This window comes from Amblyraja radiata, chromosome 5, assembly GCF_010909765.2.
Source record: "Amblyraja radiata isolate CabotCenter1 chromosome 5, sAmbRad1.1.pri, whole genome shotgun sequence".
Taxonomy (NCBI): Eukaryota; Metazoa; Chordata; class Chondrichthyes; order Rajiformes; family Rajidae; genus Amblyraja; species Amblyraja radiata.
The window spans coordinates 23,738,452-23,754,282 of record NC_045960.1 but is presented as its reverse complement, the minus strand read 5'-3'; the positions used below and the strand labels follow the sequence as shown (position 1 = coordinate 23,754,282).

At 41.3% G+C, this 15,831-nt stretch overlaps 1 protein-coding gene across 2 annotated transcripts in view; it reads left to right on the top strand.

Annotated features, from left to right (window-relative positions):
* The window catches only part of cep162 (centrosomal protein 162), a 120,628-nt gene that overhangs the window by 84,652 nt on the left and 20,145 nt on the right, over window positions 1-15,831 (top strand). For both annotated transcript variants that reach the window (XM_033020791.1, XM_033020790.1), the window contains 2 exons: window positions 5,797-6,024; window positions 14,596-15,218. In XM_033020791.1, coding sequence (XP_032876682.1) covers window positions 5,797-6,024; window positions 14,596-15,218 — 851 coding nt within the window. The remainder of the gene's footprint in view (window positions 1-5,796; window positions 6,025-14,595; window positions 15,219-15,831) is intronic.

Here is a 15,831-nt window from a genome sequence, read left to right as displayed (position 1 = left end):
GTGTTGTGTATAGTGTAATGCTCCGAAGGATACACAGTGGTCCCAACTAGAATTTACACTGTCTCAGTATCACATTTCCCTTCTTTTGTATTCTGAGCCATGACTGGTAAAGGAAAAGATCTCAATGCTTTCTTAATCATCCTCTCTGCTTGTCTTTAAAGATCTATGGATATCTTGGATCCTTCATCTTTTCTACACTTTCATTCAATGCCTGACTTTTATTGTGTATTCCTTTATGACTTTGGCTCTCTCAAGTGCATTAGATCACCTCTCCAAGGTTGAATTCTCCTTGTAACTTTTTTGTCCTCCTTTACTATCACCTACAAGTGTCTTCCTCACTATTAACCACATTGCCCATTTTGTATCAACTTCAAGCTTCTTAATTTTATTTATTTTAGTTTAGAGATACAATGCGGATGTTAAACTAAGTTCTTTTGTCAGTCTAATTCAAGAAAATTTGATTCAACCCATTGCTGCTAAAATCAATTCTTTATTCTGACAGCGCTAGATAATTCTTTAAACCTTCCAACACAGAGCTAAAAGCTCTGGGGCTGGTCGAAAGAACTACTGACTTTGGTATAAACGTAACACATCATATAGGTATTAGACAATGATGATTCAAAAGGAGTGGCAAACTATTAACCAATCATTATGGTTTACCATACATATAGCTTTTTTGCATTAACCAATCAACTAGATCCTTTCCAGTGATTGACAACACGCATAGTCACATGATTTTCACTTTCCCGGCCCCTTTACCACCTTTTTTCCCCTCTGTGGTTTTCTTTAACTTCTTTGCTCAAAATCATTTTATTTCAATGAAGTAAAACCACAGAGATATAAAACTAATTCTCACAGAACACCTCTCAGAATATAAAATACATATCATATAACCATATAACAATTTCAGCACGGAAACAGGCCATCTCGACCCTTCTAGTCCGTGCCGAACACGTATTCTCCCCTAGTCCCATATACCTGCGCTCAGACCATAACCCTCCATTCCTTTCCCATCCATATAACTATCCAATTTATTTTTAAATGATAAAAACGAACCTGCCTCCACCACCTTCACTGGAAGCTCATTCCACACAGCCACCACTCTCTGAGTAAAGAAGTTCCCCCTCATGTTACCCCTAAACTTCTGTCCCTTAATTCTCAAGTCATGCCCCCTTGTTTGAATCTTCCCTACTCTCAGTGGGAAAAGCTTATCCACGTCAACTCTGTCTATCCCTCTCATCATTTTAAAGACCTCTATCAAGTCCCCCCTTAACCTTCTGTGCTCCAAAGAATAAAGCCCTAACTTGTTCAACCTTTCTCTGTAACTTAGTTGCTGAAACCCAGGCAACATTCTAGTAAATCTCCTCTGTACTCTCTCTATTTTGTTGACATCCTTCCTATAATTAGGCGACCAAAATTGTACACCACACTCCAGAATTGGCCTCACCAATGCCTTGTACAAGTTTAACATTACATCCCAACTTCTATACTCAATGCTCTGATTTATAAAGGCCAGCACACCAAAAGCTTTCTTTACCACCCTATCTACATGAGATTCCACTTTCAGGGAACTGTGCACAGTTATTCCCAGATCCCTCTGTTCACCTGCATTCTTCAATTCCCTACCATTTACCATGTACGTCCTATTTAGATTTGTCCTGCCAAGATGTAGCACCTCACACTTATCAGCATTAAACGCCATCTGCCATCTTTCAGCCCACTCTTCCAACTGGCATAAATCTCTCTGTAGACTTTGAAAATCTACTTCATTATCCACAACCCCACCTATCTTAGTATCATCTGCATACTTACTAATCCAATTTACCACACCATCATCCAGATCATTGATGTACATGACAAACAACAGTGGACCCAACACAGATCCCTGTGGCACCCCACTAGTCACTGGCCTCCAACCTGACAAATAACCATCCACCATTACTCTCTGGCATCTCCCATTCAGCCACTGTTGAATCCATCTTGCTACTCCACCATTAATACCCAACAATTGAACCTTCTTAACCAACCTTCCGTGAGGAACCTTGTCAAAGGCCTTACTGAAGTCCATATATACAACATCCACTGCTTTACCCTCATCAATTTCCCGAGTAACCTCTTCAAAAAATTCAAGAAGATTAGTCAAACATGACCTTCCAGGCACAAATCCATGTTGACTGTTCCTAATCAGACCCTGTTTATCCAGATGCTTATATATATTATCTCTAAGTATCCTTTCCATTAATTTGCCCACCACTGACGTCAAACTAACAGGTCTATAATTGCTGGTTTACTCTTAGACCCCTTTTTAAACAATGGAACAACATGCGCAGTACGCCAATCCTCCGGCACTATTCCCGTTTCTAATGACATTTGAAATATTTCTGTCATAGTCATATATCATACAGCAATTACACAATACATACACACAACATATATTTTCACCTTTGGAAAAGAAAGTTATTTCTAAAACTTCAGATTTAAACAAAGTCTAATACAAATCCTAATTAAATACAATACACTTCACAAATAATTTCCTTACTTCATAGTTAAAATACAGTTACTTATGGATTAAATATGAGTTTTGCCCCATTCTTATAAAGTAGTAAGAACTTAAGTTATTTCTACAATCCCCAACCACACAAAGGCCACTAATTGTCACACTTGATTGCTTCGTCCCTGGCTCGAGTCTAGTTTAATTACCACCTCCCCCTTCTATCTCTGGACGAAAGGAATGTAAGGCCTTCTCACTAATAGCATTCCACACAACAAATGGAAGATTATCAAAACAGAGTTACTTTCTCAGTTTTCTATAAACATAAGAAACCACCTTTATACAAAGGTCACACAACCATCACCCATGCCTTATCTCTTATCTCAACATAAATACATTTAAACAGCACAAACCAGATCACAGACTAGTATCTAGCCTTGGTGCCCACGACCCAATATAGACAACCATAAATACCCTTTATAACACAGCCGAGCTCAAAGATGTGCCATAAAGAAGGACACACGGTCTTCATGTCTTGAGAAGAAACCCATCCATATCCGATACTCTAAACCAAATAAAACTTCTGACAGAGTTATAGCCACTTCAAAGCAAACAAAGCTATGCGTATTTACATCAACATCTCCATGTTATAACAAACCATCTGTTCTATGTGTGTGTGTGTGTGTTCTTTATTCCTTTGTGGCCTATGTATTTTGAAAACCTCCGCTCCAAGTCCCTCTCTTGCAACTCAACGCAAGTTCCTTACACAGAAATTATCATTTGAGCAATTTTATTGTATAATATTTCCTCACGGAAACAGGCCCTTCTGCCCACCGAGTCCGCACCAACCAGCTATCCTCATACACAAGCACTATCCTACACACCAGGGACAAATTACAATTTTTACTGAAGCCAATTAAACCAAAACCTGTACGTCTTTGGAATGTGGGAGGAAATCGGCGCACTTGGGGGAAACTCACAAGGTCACGGGGAGAATGTACAAACTCCGTACAGACAGCACCCGTAGTCAGGATTGAACCTAAGTCTCTGGCGCTGTAAGTAGCAACTCTACCGCTGTATCACCCTTAATTGTTGCAGTTGAATAGAAATTATTTATATATACCAGATAACTTGAGGTGCTCTAAGCCCCTCAGCACGCCACTGCAAAATCAATTACAATCATAAAGTTCCCAAATTTAACTTGAAAAAAGGCATAAAGTGCTGGGGAAATTCAGCGGTCAAGCAGCATCTCTGGAGAACATGAAATCACTTTTTCTCTTTGATCTGGACTTTGCTTTTCTCTGGTTTGACAAAATCCTCCATGGTGAACTTTTTGTTCCTTTCTCAAATTGATGTTGACAACTTTGAATATGCTACCATTAATGATCCACCTCGTGGTTACCTAAAAAAAATCACGCAAGGTAGTCAAACACTATTTCTATCAACAAAGTTGCGCTTATTCTCCTTGATTCATTTTTAATTTCCTAAATGATTTTTCATGCTTCCCTGGGAGTTTTTGCCAACAACCTTTTTCCAATCACTTGCTCAACAACAATGGTAAATTAAATAGATTGAATTACATGGACTATTCCTTTCTCAATTTTAAATCATTGTACCATAAAAGCAGCTGTCTAGACCTTTCAGCACCATGTCCCAAGCAAAAGAGAACTGGCATATGACGATCAGAGTCTTTACTGTTTCCATATTCTTAAAGAAGCTGTTTTATCCAGGAATTTACATCTTTAGGAATCCACATTTAAAAAAATATTTTTTTGAAGTATATCACAAAGATTTAGAATTAAATATAAATGGCCTAATTATGAAGGCAGATAATTCCAACATTGGGCTGTGTTTGATAGTGAGGAAAACAGTGTTATATCAATCGTGGGAAACTTGAAACCAGTCTGAAGAAAGGTCTCGACGCAAAACATCACCTCTCCATAGATGGTGCCGGTCCTGCTGAGCTACTCCAGCTTTTTGTGTCTGGTTTAAACCAGCATCTGCAGTTCCTTCTTACACATGGGAAACTAATTAATGGATTGGTCAAGCAGGCTGATGAGTGGACGTTAAGGTGACGATGTTACATATGCATGGGTCTTTGTGATGAAGAGCATAACAGTGAGGTTTGATTTGTTAAAAAAAAACATCAGTAACGTTGTGAGATGTTATGTTATATTTAATTGGATTTTGTGTCAAAGGATCACTGATGCTTGTGGCCAACACGAACTAATCACCTATTTCACCTGGTCCTCTTTAGAGGGCATGGAACCTCCACACATCCCACTTCCCCACATATGTGGTAAAAGAGTGAATGATGAGTTTGTTTTTCGAATTTGTATAAGTGGTTGGTTTGGTTCGAGTCAATGTTGAGTTTACTTTATTGTCATGTGTACTGAGGTACAGTGTAAAGCTTTTGTTACATGCTAACCAGTCAGCGAAAAGACAATGCACCATTACAATCGAGCCATCCACAGTGTACATGATAAAGGGAATAACATGAATAATGTTTAGCACACTGGGTTAGTGTAGAAATATTGAAGCTTTATGTGACAGGACTCTAGGAGTGCATATGCCAGTCTCAGGTGCTCATTTGGTCATAATAGTCATTTTAAATAGGTGATCAGCACATGGATTTCTCTGTGAAACAGAGGGAATTCACCCCATTAAGTCTGATATCTGGAAAGCAATGAATTGAAGTTCACTGGATTAGGAAAGATAGTTTATCTTCAACTGAAGAAAACCAACTTTACTACCATCTAGTATAATGGCATTGTCACATTTTCTTCATTATCCTCCCCAGATTAATTAAAATGTAGGAGAACACCCTTCTGTCACAGATGATAATGGTCACTACTTTTATACGCTACAATCGTTGAACTCTTTTGTTTATGCATGATTGTGCTTATTTAATTTAGAGATACAGCATAGAAATAAGCCCTTCTGCCCACTGAGTATGCGCCAACCAGCGATCCCTGCACACTAATGCGATCCTACACACACTCGGAACAATTTACAATTATACCAAAGCAATTAACCTACAACACTGTACGTCTTTGGAATGTGGGAGGAAACTGGAGATCCCGGAGAAAACCCACACAGAGAAGTGCTGTAGTCAGGTTTGAACCCGGGTCTCTGTCGCTGTAAGACAACAACTCTACTGCTGCACAACTGTGGTGCCCTCGGCGTACGGTATTACTCAATTGTATGCAAAACAGTATTTTACTTTATCTAGGTACATGTGACAATAGATTATTAAACTATAAAGTGTATGTACTGTACAAGGTCATTTCTCATTCTTGTCTCAGGTGAAAGAAATGGAAGAGATAATTCGAAGGCGCTATCCAAATTCCTTGCCTGCCCTTATTTATGCCGCGGCTTCTGTACCTGATGCATCAGCTGAAACTGAAGGCAACCTGTATTCAAGAGCTTTTTATGAAAAAAGGATAAAGAAGCTAGAAGCTGACCTAGAGGGGAAAGATGAAGAAGCAAAGAAGTGCTTGAGAACAATGGAACAACAGTTTCAAAAAATAAAGGTACAGATCATTATTATTTAAAGCTGTACCCTTACAAATAAATAGTTAGCTGATGCAAGAATTTTGGGCAATGTTGTAACATCATTATTTTATTAATTGATAGTCTATCGTGTTTTCATTGATGTATAGATTTTTGAAGCTTGTGAAACTATTTAAACTTTATGAAACTCTACAATCTGTCGATGAGGACAGCGTGGTGTTCACCCCCTCATATCCTTGGGTCAACTACCAACTGTTTCGTCTTGTTCACGTTATAAGTTAGGTTAATGTCCTAACACCATGACACTGGCTTCTCGATCTCTTTCCTGTACGTTGTCTCATTATTGTTGCAGAACTGGCTGATAACGGTGTGTAGGAATAAACTGCAGATGCTAGTTTACACCAAAGCTAGACACAAAAGGCTGGAGTAATTCAGACGGAACAGGCACATCTCTGGATAGAAGGAATAGGTGACGCTTCGGGTCGAGACCCTTCTTCAGACTGCTTCATTTTGGGGATGATGATCAAGGAAAATGTAAATAGATCATTGTTAGCTAGGAGAAGGTGACAACTAAGCATGCAGACATAAAGTTTAAAGAAGGGTCTCAAGCTGAAACGTCACGCATTCCTTCTATCCAGAGATAGAATGCTGCCTGTTCTGCTGAGTTACACCAGCATTTTGTGTCTATATTTGGCCGATAACAGTATCATCGGCAGACTTAAACTTTGTCGATGGTGTACTTGGCCACAGAATCATGTGTGTACAGGGAGCATAGCAGGGGACTCAGCTCAAAATCCTGAGGAACAGCAGTGTTGAAGGTCAAGGTTGAGGAAATAGTATGACTAATCGACTGAGGTTGGGAAGTCCAGAAGCCAGTTGGAGATGGAGGTCCTGAGGCCAAGATCCAGAAATTTTGTGATAAGCATTGAGGTTACCGTGGGGAAAAATCAGAGACATTGTAAATGAATGAAGTTCACAGATTTAGGCATTCTAGTGCATGATTCAACATGGCAACCCACGTCCAACATGTAGTTTAGAAGGCAAGTATTGGCAGTATTTTCGCCTTGCAAAGGGATTATACTTTAAACAAACAGAGTGGTTTTATGGATGTACACGGCCTTGGAATTCTGTGCACAGGTTTGTCACCACGCTATCCAAAAAATGATATAATAGCATTGGAGGCAGCCCACAGGAGATTAGCCAGTCTAATTGGTTTAGTTTAGTTTAGAGATACAGCTTGGAAACAAGTCCTTTTGCCCACTGAGTCCACGCCGACCACCGTGGTCACATATCACACTAGTTCTATGTTATTCCACTTTTACATCCACTCCCTAAGCACTGGAAGCAATGTACAGATACAATTAACCTACAAGCCTGCTCGTCTTTGAGATGTGGGAAAAAGACGAAGCACCCGGGGGGTAACACACGCGGTGACAGGGAGAACGTGCAAACTCCGCACAGACAGCACCCGAGGTCAGGATCGAACCACAGTCTCTGGCGCTGTGAGGCAGCACCGTGCCATCCTTGTGCTGCATAGATCTTGGCATGGGAGGGTTGTCCATTCAAGAGAGGCAAAATGGTTTGTGTCCATAGTTCAGAAGAATGAGGGAGTGACCTCGTTCAAACAAAAATTCAAAGGAGGCTTGACAGGATAGATGTTGAGATGTTTCCACAAGTAGGAGAGTTGTAAACAAGGGATTAGTCATTTAAACGTCAGGTTTGTAGAAACATCTCTGAGGGTAGTGAGTCTCTAAAATTTCTCTAACCCTGAGGGTGGGGGAGGTCAGATTATTAGATTTGTTTTTAAGGTGGAGATAAATATTTGGAAGGTCGATGAATTGAAGGTTATTGGGAACTGGTACAAAAGAGCAGTTAATGCCATTATAGACCAGCTGGGCTTGTATTGAATGGCAGGGCAAACTTGAGGGGCCCGGGAGCATATTCCCACTCCTAGTTTCTTGTATGCTTATATCTTGTAGGTTTACCATATGTGCTTCCTTGCTTGATCCTATTTTAATTGTCTTGGCACTACTTACCTTTCTGAAGAAGGGTTCTGACCCAAAACGTCACCCATCCTTCTCCAGAGATGCTGCCTGATCCGCTGAGTTACTCCAATACTTTGTGTCTATCTATCTGATATACACATGTATTTCATAGCTGAAGCCTTATTGAAAATTTTCATTATTAATGTTTCAAAACTGCTCAGTTTTCTCTCAACTTGAGTGACTTTTGATAACATTTTTCATTTAAGTTCTCTTTCATTTTCAGTTCATTTGAGAGTTTAGTCAATGTGCACACTTGATTTTTATCCATGCTGGCACTTTATACAGTGATGGACCACATTGTAGAAGAGCAGTATGTTAACTCCTAATTCTTAGTACCATCCATCGTTTAACATGTGTGCAGTCATTTAACGTGTTCAGTAATTAAAAATATTTCCCTTTCCTTGGAATATCCTATTTTTTTCCCCCCCAACCTGACGTCATATTCAATGACGTACGAGTGATATCATAAAGATGGCATCACAATGGCAACCACATCATTCAGCTTCCTGCCTGAGCCATCTACAGGATGGCTCGGGTCTTGCAAGATATAATGTAAGTAAATTATTATGCCACTTAGGAGCTAGCATTTTGCCATTGTTTTATAAATATTCCAATGGAAGGTTAGATCACATGGGATCTAAGGAGAGATAGCTGAATGTATAGAAAATTGGCTTCGTGGAAGGAAACAGAGGGTGATGGTGGAAGGTTTTGCTTCTCGGACTGGAGACTTGTGACTAGTGGTGTGCCTCAGGGTTTGTTACTGGACCCATTACTGTTTGTCATCTATATCAATGATTTGTATGAGAACGTACAATATAGAAGTATGGAGGTCATGTTGCAGTTATGTAAGATGTTGGAGAGGCTACATTTAGAGTATTGTGTTCAATTCTGGGCAACATGTTATAGGAAAGATGTTGTTAAGTTGGAAAGGGCGCACAGACTATTTACGATAAATGTTGCCAGGACTCGAGGGTCTGAGCTATAGGGAGAGGTTGACTAGGCTGGAACTCCATTCCCTGGAGAGCAGGAGGATGTGATGTTGTAGAGGTGTATGAATTCATGAGTGGAATAAATCAGGTAGACGCACGGTCACTTGCCCAGAGTGGGGGAATCGAGAACCAGAGAGCTTGAGTTTAAGTTGAAGGGGGAAAGATTTTATAGGAATCGGAGTGGTAACTTCACACAAAGGGTGGTGGGTGTATGGAACAGCCTGCCAGAGGAGGTAGTTGAGGCAGGGACTATCGCAACATTTAAGAAGCAATTAGACAGGTACATGGATCGGACAGGTTTAGAGTGATATGGGCCAAATGCAGGCAGGTGGGACTAGTGTACATGGGACATGTTGGTCGGTTTGGGCAAGTTGGGCCAAAGGGCCTGTTTCCACATTGTATGACTCTAAGTAAAATTATTTTTTTAATGCTCATGAAGAAAATAATTTTGTTTGTTTGTAGTATTTCCTGTTTTTTTTAATACAAGCCAAATCTTTTTGGTAAACTGTTACCAAAAAAGATTGCAGGAAACTTTGTGTATCAGAAATCTAGTGCGATTTTTCAGAATTGAAATGTATATGCTTATTTTGAAGGTACTATTAAAAGTACTATTAAGAGTAAGAGCAACTAAAATGTTTACATTACAAAAGCTGCAGGAACTGAATATATTTTCATCTCCATAAATAGCTTCTTATTCCACAGTACACAATTACAAAATCCCACAAGGTTTCATCACTGATCATTGCCTTCTTGCTTATGTACAGTATCTCGGCTGCATTATAGATCTTATAGAACATAGGACAGTGCAGCACAAGAACAGACCCTTCTGCCCACACAACAGCACATGAGCAATCTCTTCATCACACAATGTTTGTGCCGAGCTTGATGCTAAGTTAAACTAATTACCTCTACCCGCACATGATCAACATCCTTCCATTCCCTGCATATCCATATGTGCAAATAAAAAAATTGCTCCACACTTCTCCTTTAAACGTATAGACTTCAACCTTTCATTAATTTAAATGCTTCTATTGGGTCCCCTCAGTCTCTGACGTTCCAGAGAAAACAATCAAAGTTTGCCCCAACACTCCTTATAAGCTAATCGACACTAATCCAGGCACCATTCTGGTAAAATGATTTGCCGTCAAGAAGTCGTCTGAGGACACAAGCTCGTCTTTCCTCCACTGCTCTATTACAATCTGCTTGTCTGACAGTCTATAGTTTCCATTAGGTAAATTGAATAATAGAAGCCTTATTGGATGAGTTCTGAAGGAAGTAAATTGTCATTTAAAAAGATACATTAATCAAGGACAGTCAGGAGGGTTTGTTAAGGAAAGGTCACTTCTGACTAACTTGATTGTTTCTTTTGAAGAGGGAACAAAGAGGCCGCCACTATATGTGATTTAACCTACAGGCATTTAGGAAGGATTTTGGCAAGGCAGACTGATCTAAAAGTAAAAGTCCATGGGAAGATGGGTGGCAAATTAGATCCAATATTTGCTGAGCAGCAAAATGCAAAGGGTAACAGTTGATAAGTATTTTAACAACAGGAAGGCCTTTTTCATTGAGTTTTCACAGGTCTCAGAACTTGCATTTTGCAGTTATGCACTGTACATTTAGACAAGGGGGGCATAGATAATTTAGACTGAATTTAGAGGATATAAAGAGATTTGCAGATGATATACTTGAATGTAAAGGAATAAAGCTATAAACTACAGGAAAATATAAGTGATCTGAACGAAATTCAACCTGGAGAAGTGTAAGACAATGAATACATAGAATCGTACCACAGAAAAAGCCCATTCCACCCAATGTATCCATGCTGGAAAGGGTGCAGAGAAGATATAACATTATTTGGACAGAGTAGATGCAGGAAAATTGTTTCCAATGTTGGGGGAGTCCAGAACCAGGGGTCACGGTTTAAGAATAAGGGGTAGTCTATTTTGGACTGATTAGGAAAAACTTTTTCACCCTGAGAGTTGTGAATCTGTGGAATTCTCTGCCACAGAAGGCAGTGGAGGCCAATTCACTGGATGTTTTCAAAAGAGTTAGATTTAGCTGTTAGGGCTAAGGGAATCAGCGTATATAGGGGAAAAAGCCAGAACGGGGTACTGATTTTGGATGATCAGCCATGATCATATTGAATGGTGGTGCTGGCTTGAATGGCCGAATGGCCTACTCCTGCACCTATTTTCACAGTTTCTAAGAGTCTGAAGAAGGGTTTCGGCCCGAAACGTTGCTTATTTCCTTCGCTCCATAGATGCTGCTGCACCCGCTGAGTTTCTCCAGCATTTTTGTGTATCTTCACTGTTTCTAAGATTTACGAGCATGTGGTCAGGACTCGAAGGCCTGAGCTATAGAGAGGTTCATCATCATCATCGGCAGTTACTCGAATCGAGTATGACTGTCCTCACATGGAGGACGCCTGTGCGTGACTTTGTTTAACGTGGGGAGACTGGTGCACAGACAGCCACTACACGGTCCTTGACAGATCTGGGTCAGGATCCAGTGGCATGGAGTCCAAGACGACCGGGGGGGACCCTTTTCTGCTGCAGCCTTCATCCGTCTTACCAGCTGTTATGATGCTCCAATAAAGTCAGCCATCATCCTCCGCCTGTTCCACCATTGAGGTCTTGGTTGGATTGCTCTTTGTCAGAGACTGACCTTCGACCTTACCACCATGGGTGACCCTACCGGGAGCATAGCTCCAGACGGCATCACTACGACAAGGTGACAATCCACGGAGAAGAGAGGGACGTTAAGCAGGCTAGAACTCTATTCCTGGGAGCGCAGGAGGATAAGGGATGCTCTTATAGAGGTGCACAAAATTATAAGAGGAATAGTTTGGGTAAACGCACAGAGGTCTCTTGCCCAGAGTGGGGGAATCGAGAACTGGAGGACATAGGTTTAAAGTGAGGGGGAAAGATTTAATAGGAACCTGAGGAGTAACATTTTCACGCAAAGGGTGGTGGGAAGAGTTGCCAGAGGAGGTAGTTGAGGCCGGTACTATCGCAATATTTAAGAAACATTTAGACAGGTGCATGGATAGGACAGGTTTTGAGGAATATGGTCCAAATGCAGGCAGGTGGGACGAGTGTAGATGGGACATGTGTGGGCAAGTTGGGCCAAATGGCCTGTTTCCACGGTGTAAGATTCTATGACTAGTTCTCTACAGGAGCAACTTATCAGTTCTTTCTGTGGACTTGCCTTCACTATATCTGCAGGCACTACATTCCAGATTCCAAGCACACAACTGTTTTTCCTCATTCTTAATTCTCTTCTTTATTTCATACATATGTTGTTGAATCCTTCTCTGCACCCAAAAGGAACTGCCTCACATACGCACTCAGTCCACACCATGCAACATTTAATATATTTTTATCAAATTTCCACTTCTTAAAAAAAAAAAAAACAGTCGCACCTCCCTAACAGCAGTCCTTCAGCTAAGGAACCACTGTCATAACTCTTTTCTGGGTCCTTGCCAATGGGCGGCACAGTGGCACAGCGGTAGAGTTGCTGCCTTACAGCACCAGAGATCCGGGTTTGATCCTGACCACCAGTGCTGTCTGTACTTCATGTGACCATGTGATTTTCTCCGGGTGCTCCGATTACCTCCCACACTCCAAAGACGTACAGGTTTATAAGTTAAATGGCTTCAGTTCAAAAAAAAATTGTGAATTGTACCTAGTGTGTAGGATAGTGCTGGTGTGCAGGGTGATCGCTGGTCGGTGCGGAGTCTGGTTGGGTGGGCCAAAGGACTTGTTTCCGCACTGTATCTCTTGAATCTAAAGCCTTCATTTCCGTTTAATGCATCCACCGAATTGTACACAGGATTGTACACAGTTCTTCAGTGGAGGCTGGCTTGGTGTTTGCACAGGTGCAATAAGGCAAGGGAATGCATAATGAATGGGGGTGTGGAGGTATAAGGATGTTGGGGTGTATGTGTAAGGGCCCACAATGGTACCATTACAAGGTAGTTTCTTTATTATCTCATAAGAACAGAGGTTTATGCTAGAACTGCATATACCCCTTTGCAGAAAGGGTTATTTTGCATGAGAGAGGTTAGGAAGCAGATTGAGGAGGATGTTGCCAGTACTGGAATTCTCAATTGTGAAGAAGGATCCTGACCAGAAACATCATCTATCCATTCCCTCTGCAGATGCTACCTGACCTGAGTTATTTTAGAACTTTGTGTTTTGCTCAAAATTCCATAATCTGCAATTCCTTGTGTCTGATTCAGTTCAGTTTAGTTTATTGTCACGTGTTCCGAGGTACAGTGAAAAGCTTTTTGTTACATGCTGACCAGTCAGCAAAAAGACAATACATGGTTGTAATCAATCGATTTACAGAGTATAGTGCCAGGTAAATACAGCAAAGTCCGGTCAAGGATAGTCCGAGGGACATCAAAGAGATAGATAGTAGTTCAGCATTTGCTCTCTGGTAGCGGTAAGATGATTCAGTTGCCTGATAACAGCTGGGAAGAAACTGTCCCTGAATCAGGTGGTGTGCATTTTCACACTTCTATATCTTTTGCTGGAAGAGAGAAAGGAGAAGAGGAAGTGGCCAGGTTGCGACTCGTCCTTGATTATGCTGCTGGCCTTGCTGAAACAGCGTGAGGTATAAATGGAGACAATAGAAGGGAGGTTGGTTTGTGTAATGGCCTGGGCTGCGATTCGCTACAATTTCTTGTAGTCTTGGATGGAGCAGTTCCCAAGACAAAGCTGCGATGCATCCTGATAACATGTTTTATATGGTGCATCTGTAGAATGGTGAGAGTTGGTGTGGGGGACTTGCCAAACTTCCTAAGCCTTCAAAGTAAGCAGAGGCGTTGGTGTGCCTTCTTGGTCATTGCTTCAATATGGGTGGTCCAGGTGAAGTTGTTGGTGATATTGGCTCCAAGGAATTTGAAGTTTTCGACCATCTCTACTTCGGCACCAGTACACAAGGTTCTCAATACTTCCCGAAGTCGATCACTATCTCTTATGTCTTGCTGACATCGTCTTGACACCAGCACACAAGGTTCTCAATACTTCCAGATTCAGAGACAGTTTATTCCCAGCTGTTATCGAACAACTGAACCATCCTACCAACAACTAGATAGCAGTCCTGAGCTACTATCTACCTCATTGGTAACCCTCGGACTGTCTTTAACTGGACTTTACGTTTTTCTTGCACTAAACATTATTCCCTTTATCATGCATCTGTGAACGGCTTGATTGTGATCATCTATAGTCTTTCCGCTGACTAGTTAGCACGCAACACCAGTTTGATCCAGGCTACGGGTTCTGTCATTCTTCCCGTGCCCTGCGTAGGTTTTCAACGGGTGCTCCGGTTTCCTCTCACATCCCAAAGACATAGGTTTGTAGGCCAATAGGCTTTGTAAAATTGTAAGTTGTCATTAGTGTGTAGGATAATGTTGGTGTGTGAGGATTGGTGGTTGGCGCAGATTCGGTGGGCCGAAGGGCCTGTTTCCGTGCTGTATCTCAAAACTAAACCAAACTAAAAGCTTTTTTGTACATATGATAATAAACTAAAGTAATTACTGCTTGTTTTCTAGATTCAGTATGAACAGAGAGTCTCGGAGCTTGAACAATATTTAACACACAAAATAGTTAACGAAAAGGAAAAACTAGATGCTGATTCCAAAATGAAGATACTTGAAGAAGAAATTCTCAAGTTGAAAGAAGCCCACAAGTTCAAAGAAAATCATCTCAGGGGTGACATTGAAAAGCTGAAAAATCAGCTTTACCAGGCAGAATTAAAACTGATGGAAAGAGAAGATAGCTCCCTACGAATGGTTGACCAGCACATGCACAATTCATATCAACAAGCTAAGATTGAAAAACTCAATTTAGAGCTAGCTGCAAAAAACCGAGAGATACAAGAGCTTTCAAAGACTTTAGAGCGTCTTCAGGCCGAGAGAAGATTGCTCCTTAATAATAAAACAGCTACTGACAAATATGATGCTCGGCAGAAGTCCACCAAGAAGTCCAGAAAAGGAAAAGAGTCTTTCCCAGCAGCATTTGATGAAAAAGCTTATCAGCCAAATGACTTCTCTGATTCTCATATATCAGAGGTTCTGAAAGAAAATGACATATTGAAGAACAACATAGAAAGATTGTCTTTGGAAATGGACAAGCAACGAGTACAATTGGCCCAGTATGAAAATGAAGTGAGGAGGTAAGGACAAATTTTAGTTTTCTTTTTGTCTGTTTACTTGAGTAAATTGCCCTTGAGTAGCTGTTGTATGTGGTTAGATTAAAAACTAGAGGAAGATCACCAACCAGCCTTTTGCCCGATGGCCACTGCTAACTCCTCACCTCGATGTCCTTAATTGAGGGCCATTTAGATAGATATAATTTAGATATAATTTAATTGCCACACAACCAAGGTCGGTGGAATTTGGGTTGCCAGCAGCGGTACAGTAATAAAGAACACAGCCACAATAAAAAATTTACACAAACATCCACCACAGCATTCATCACTGTGGTGGAAGGCACAGAGCTTGGCCAGTCCTCCTCCATTTTCCCCCGTGGTCGGGACCACCACCCTCCACAGCCGTTGCTGCGGGCGTCCAGATGGTAAGGGACAAAGTCAAGGTGAGTCCAGGATCGGCTCTTCCCAACCAGAGACCGCGACTTCAGGCTGGTGTAGGCCGCAGGCCGGCGGTCAAAGTTTTAAAGTACCTGCCGTGCCGCAGCCGGAAGCACCGCAGTCTGCAGGGCCGGCGGTCGAAGCTCCCCTCCAGGGGAGATGGTAAGTCCATGCCGCACCCGCGGTAGAAGACGGCCGC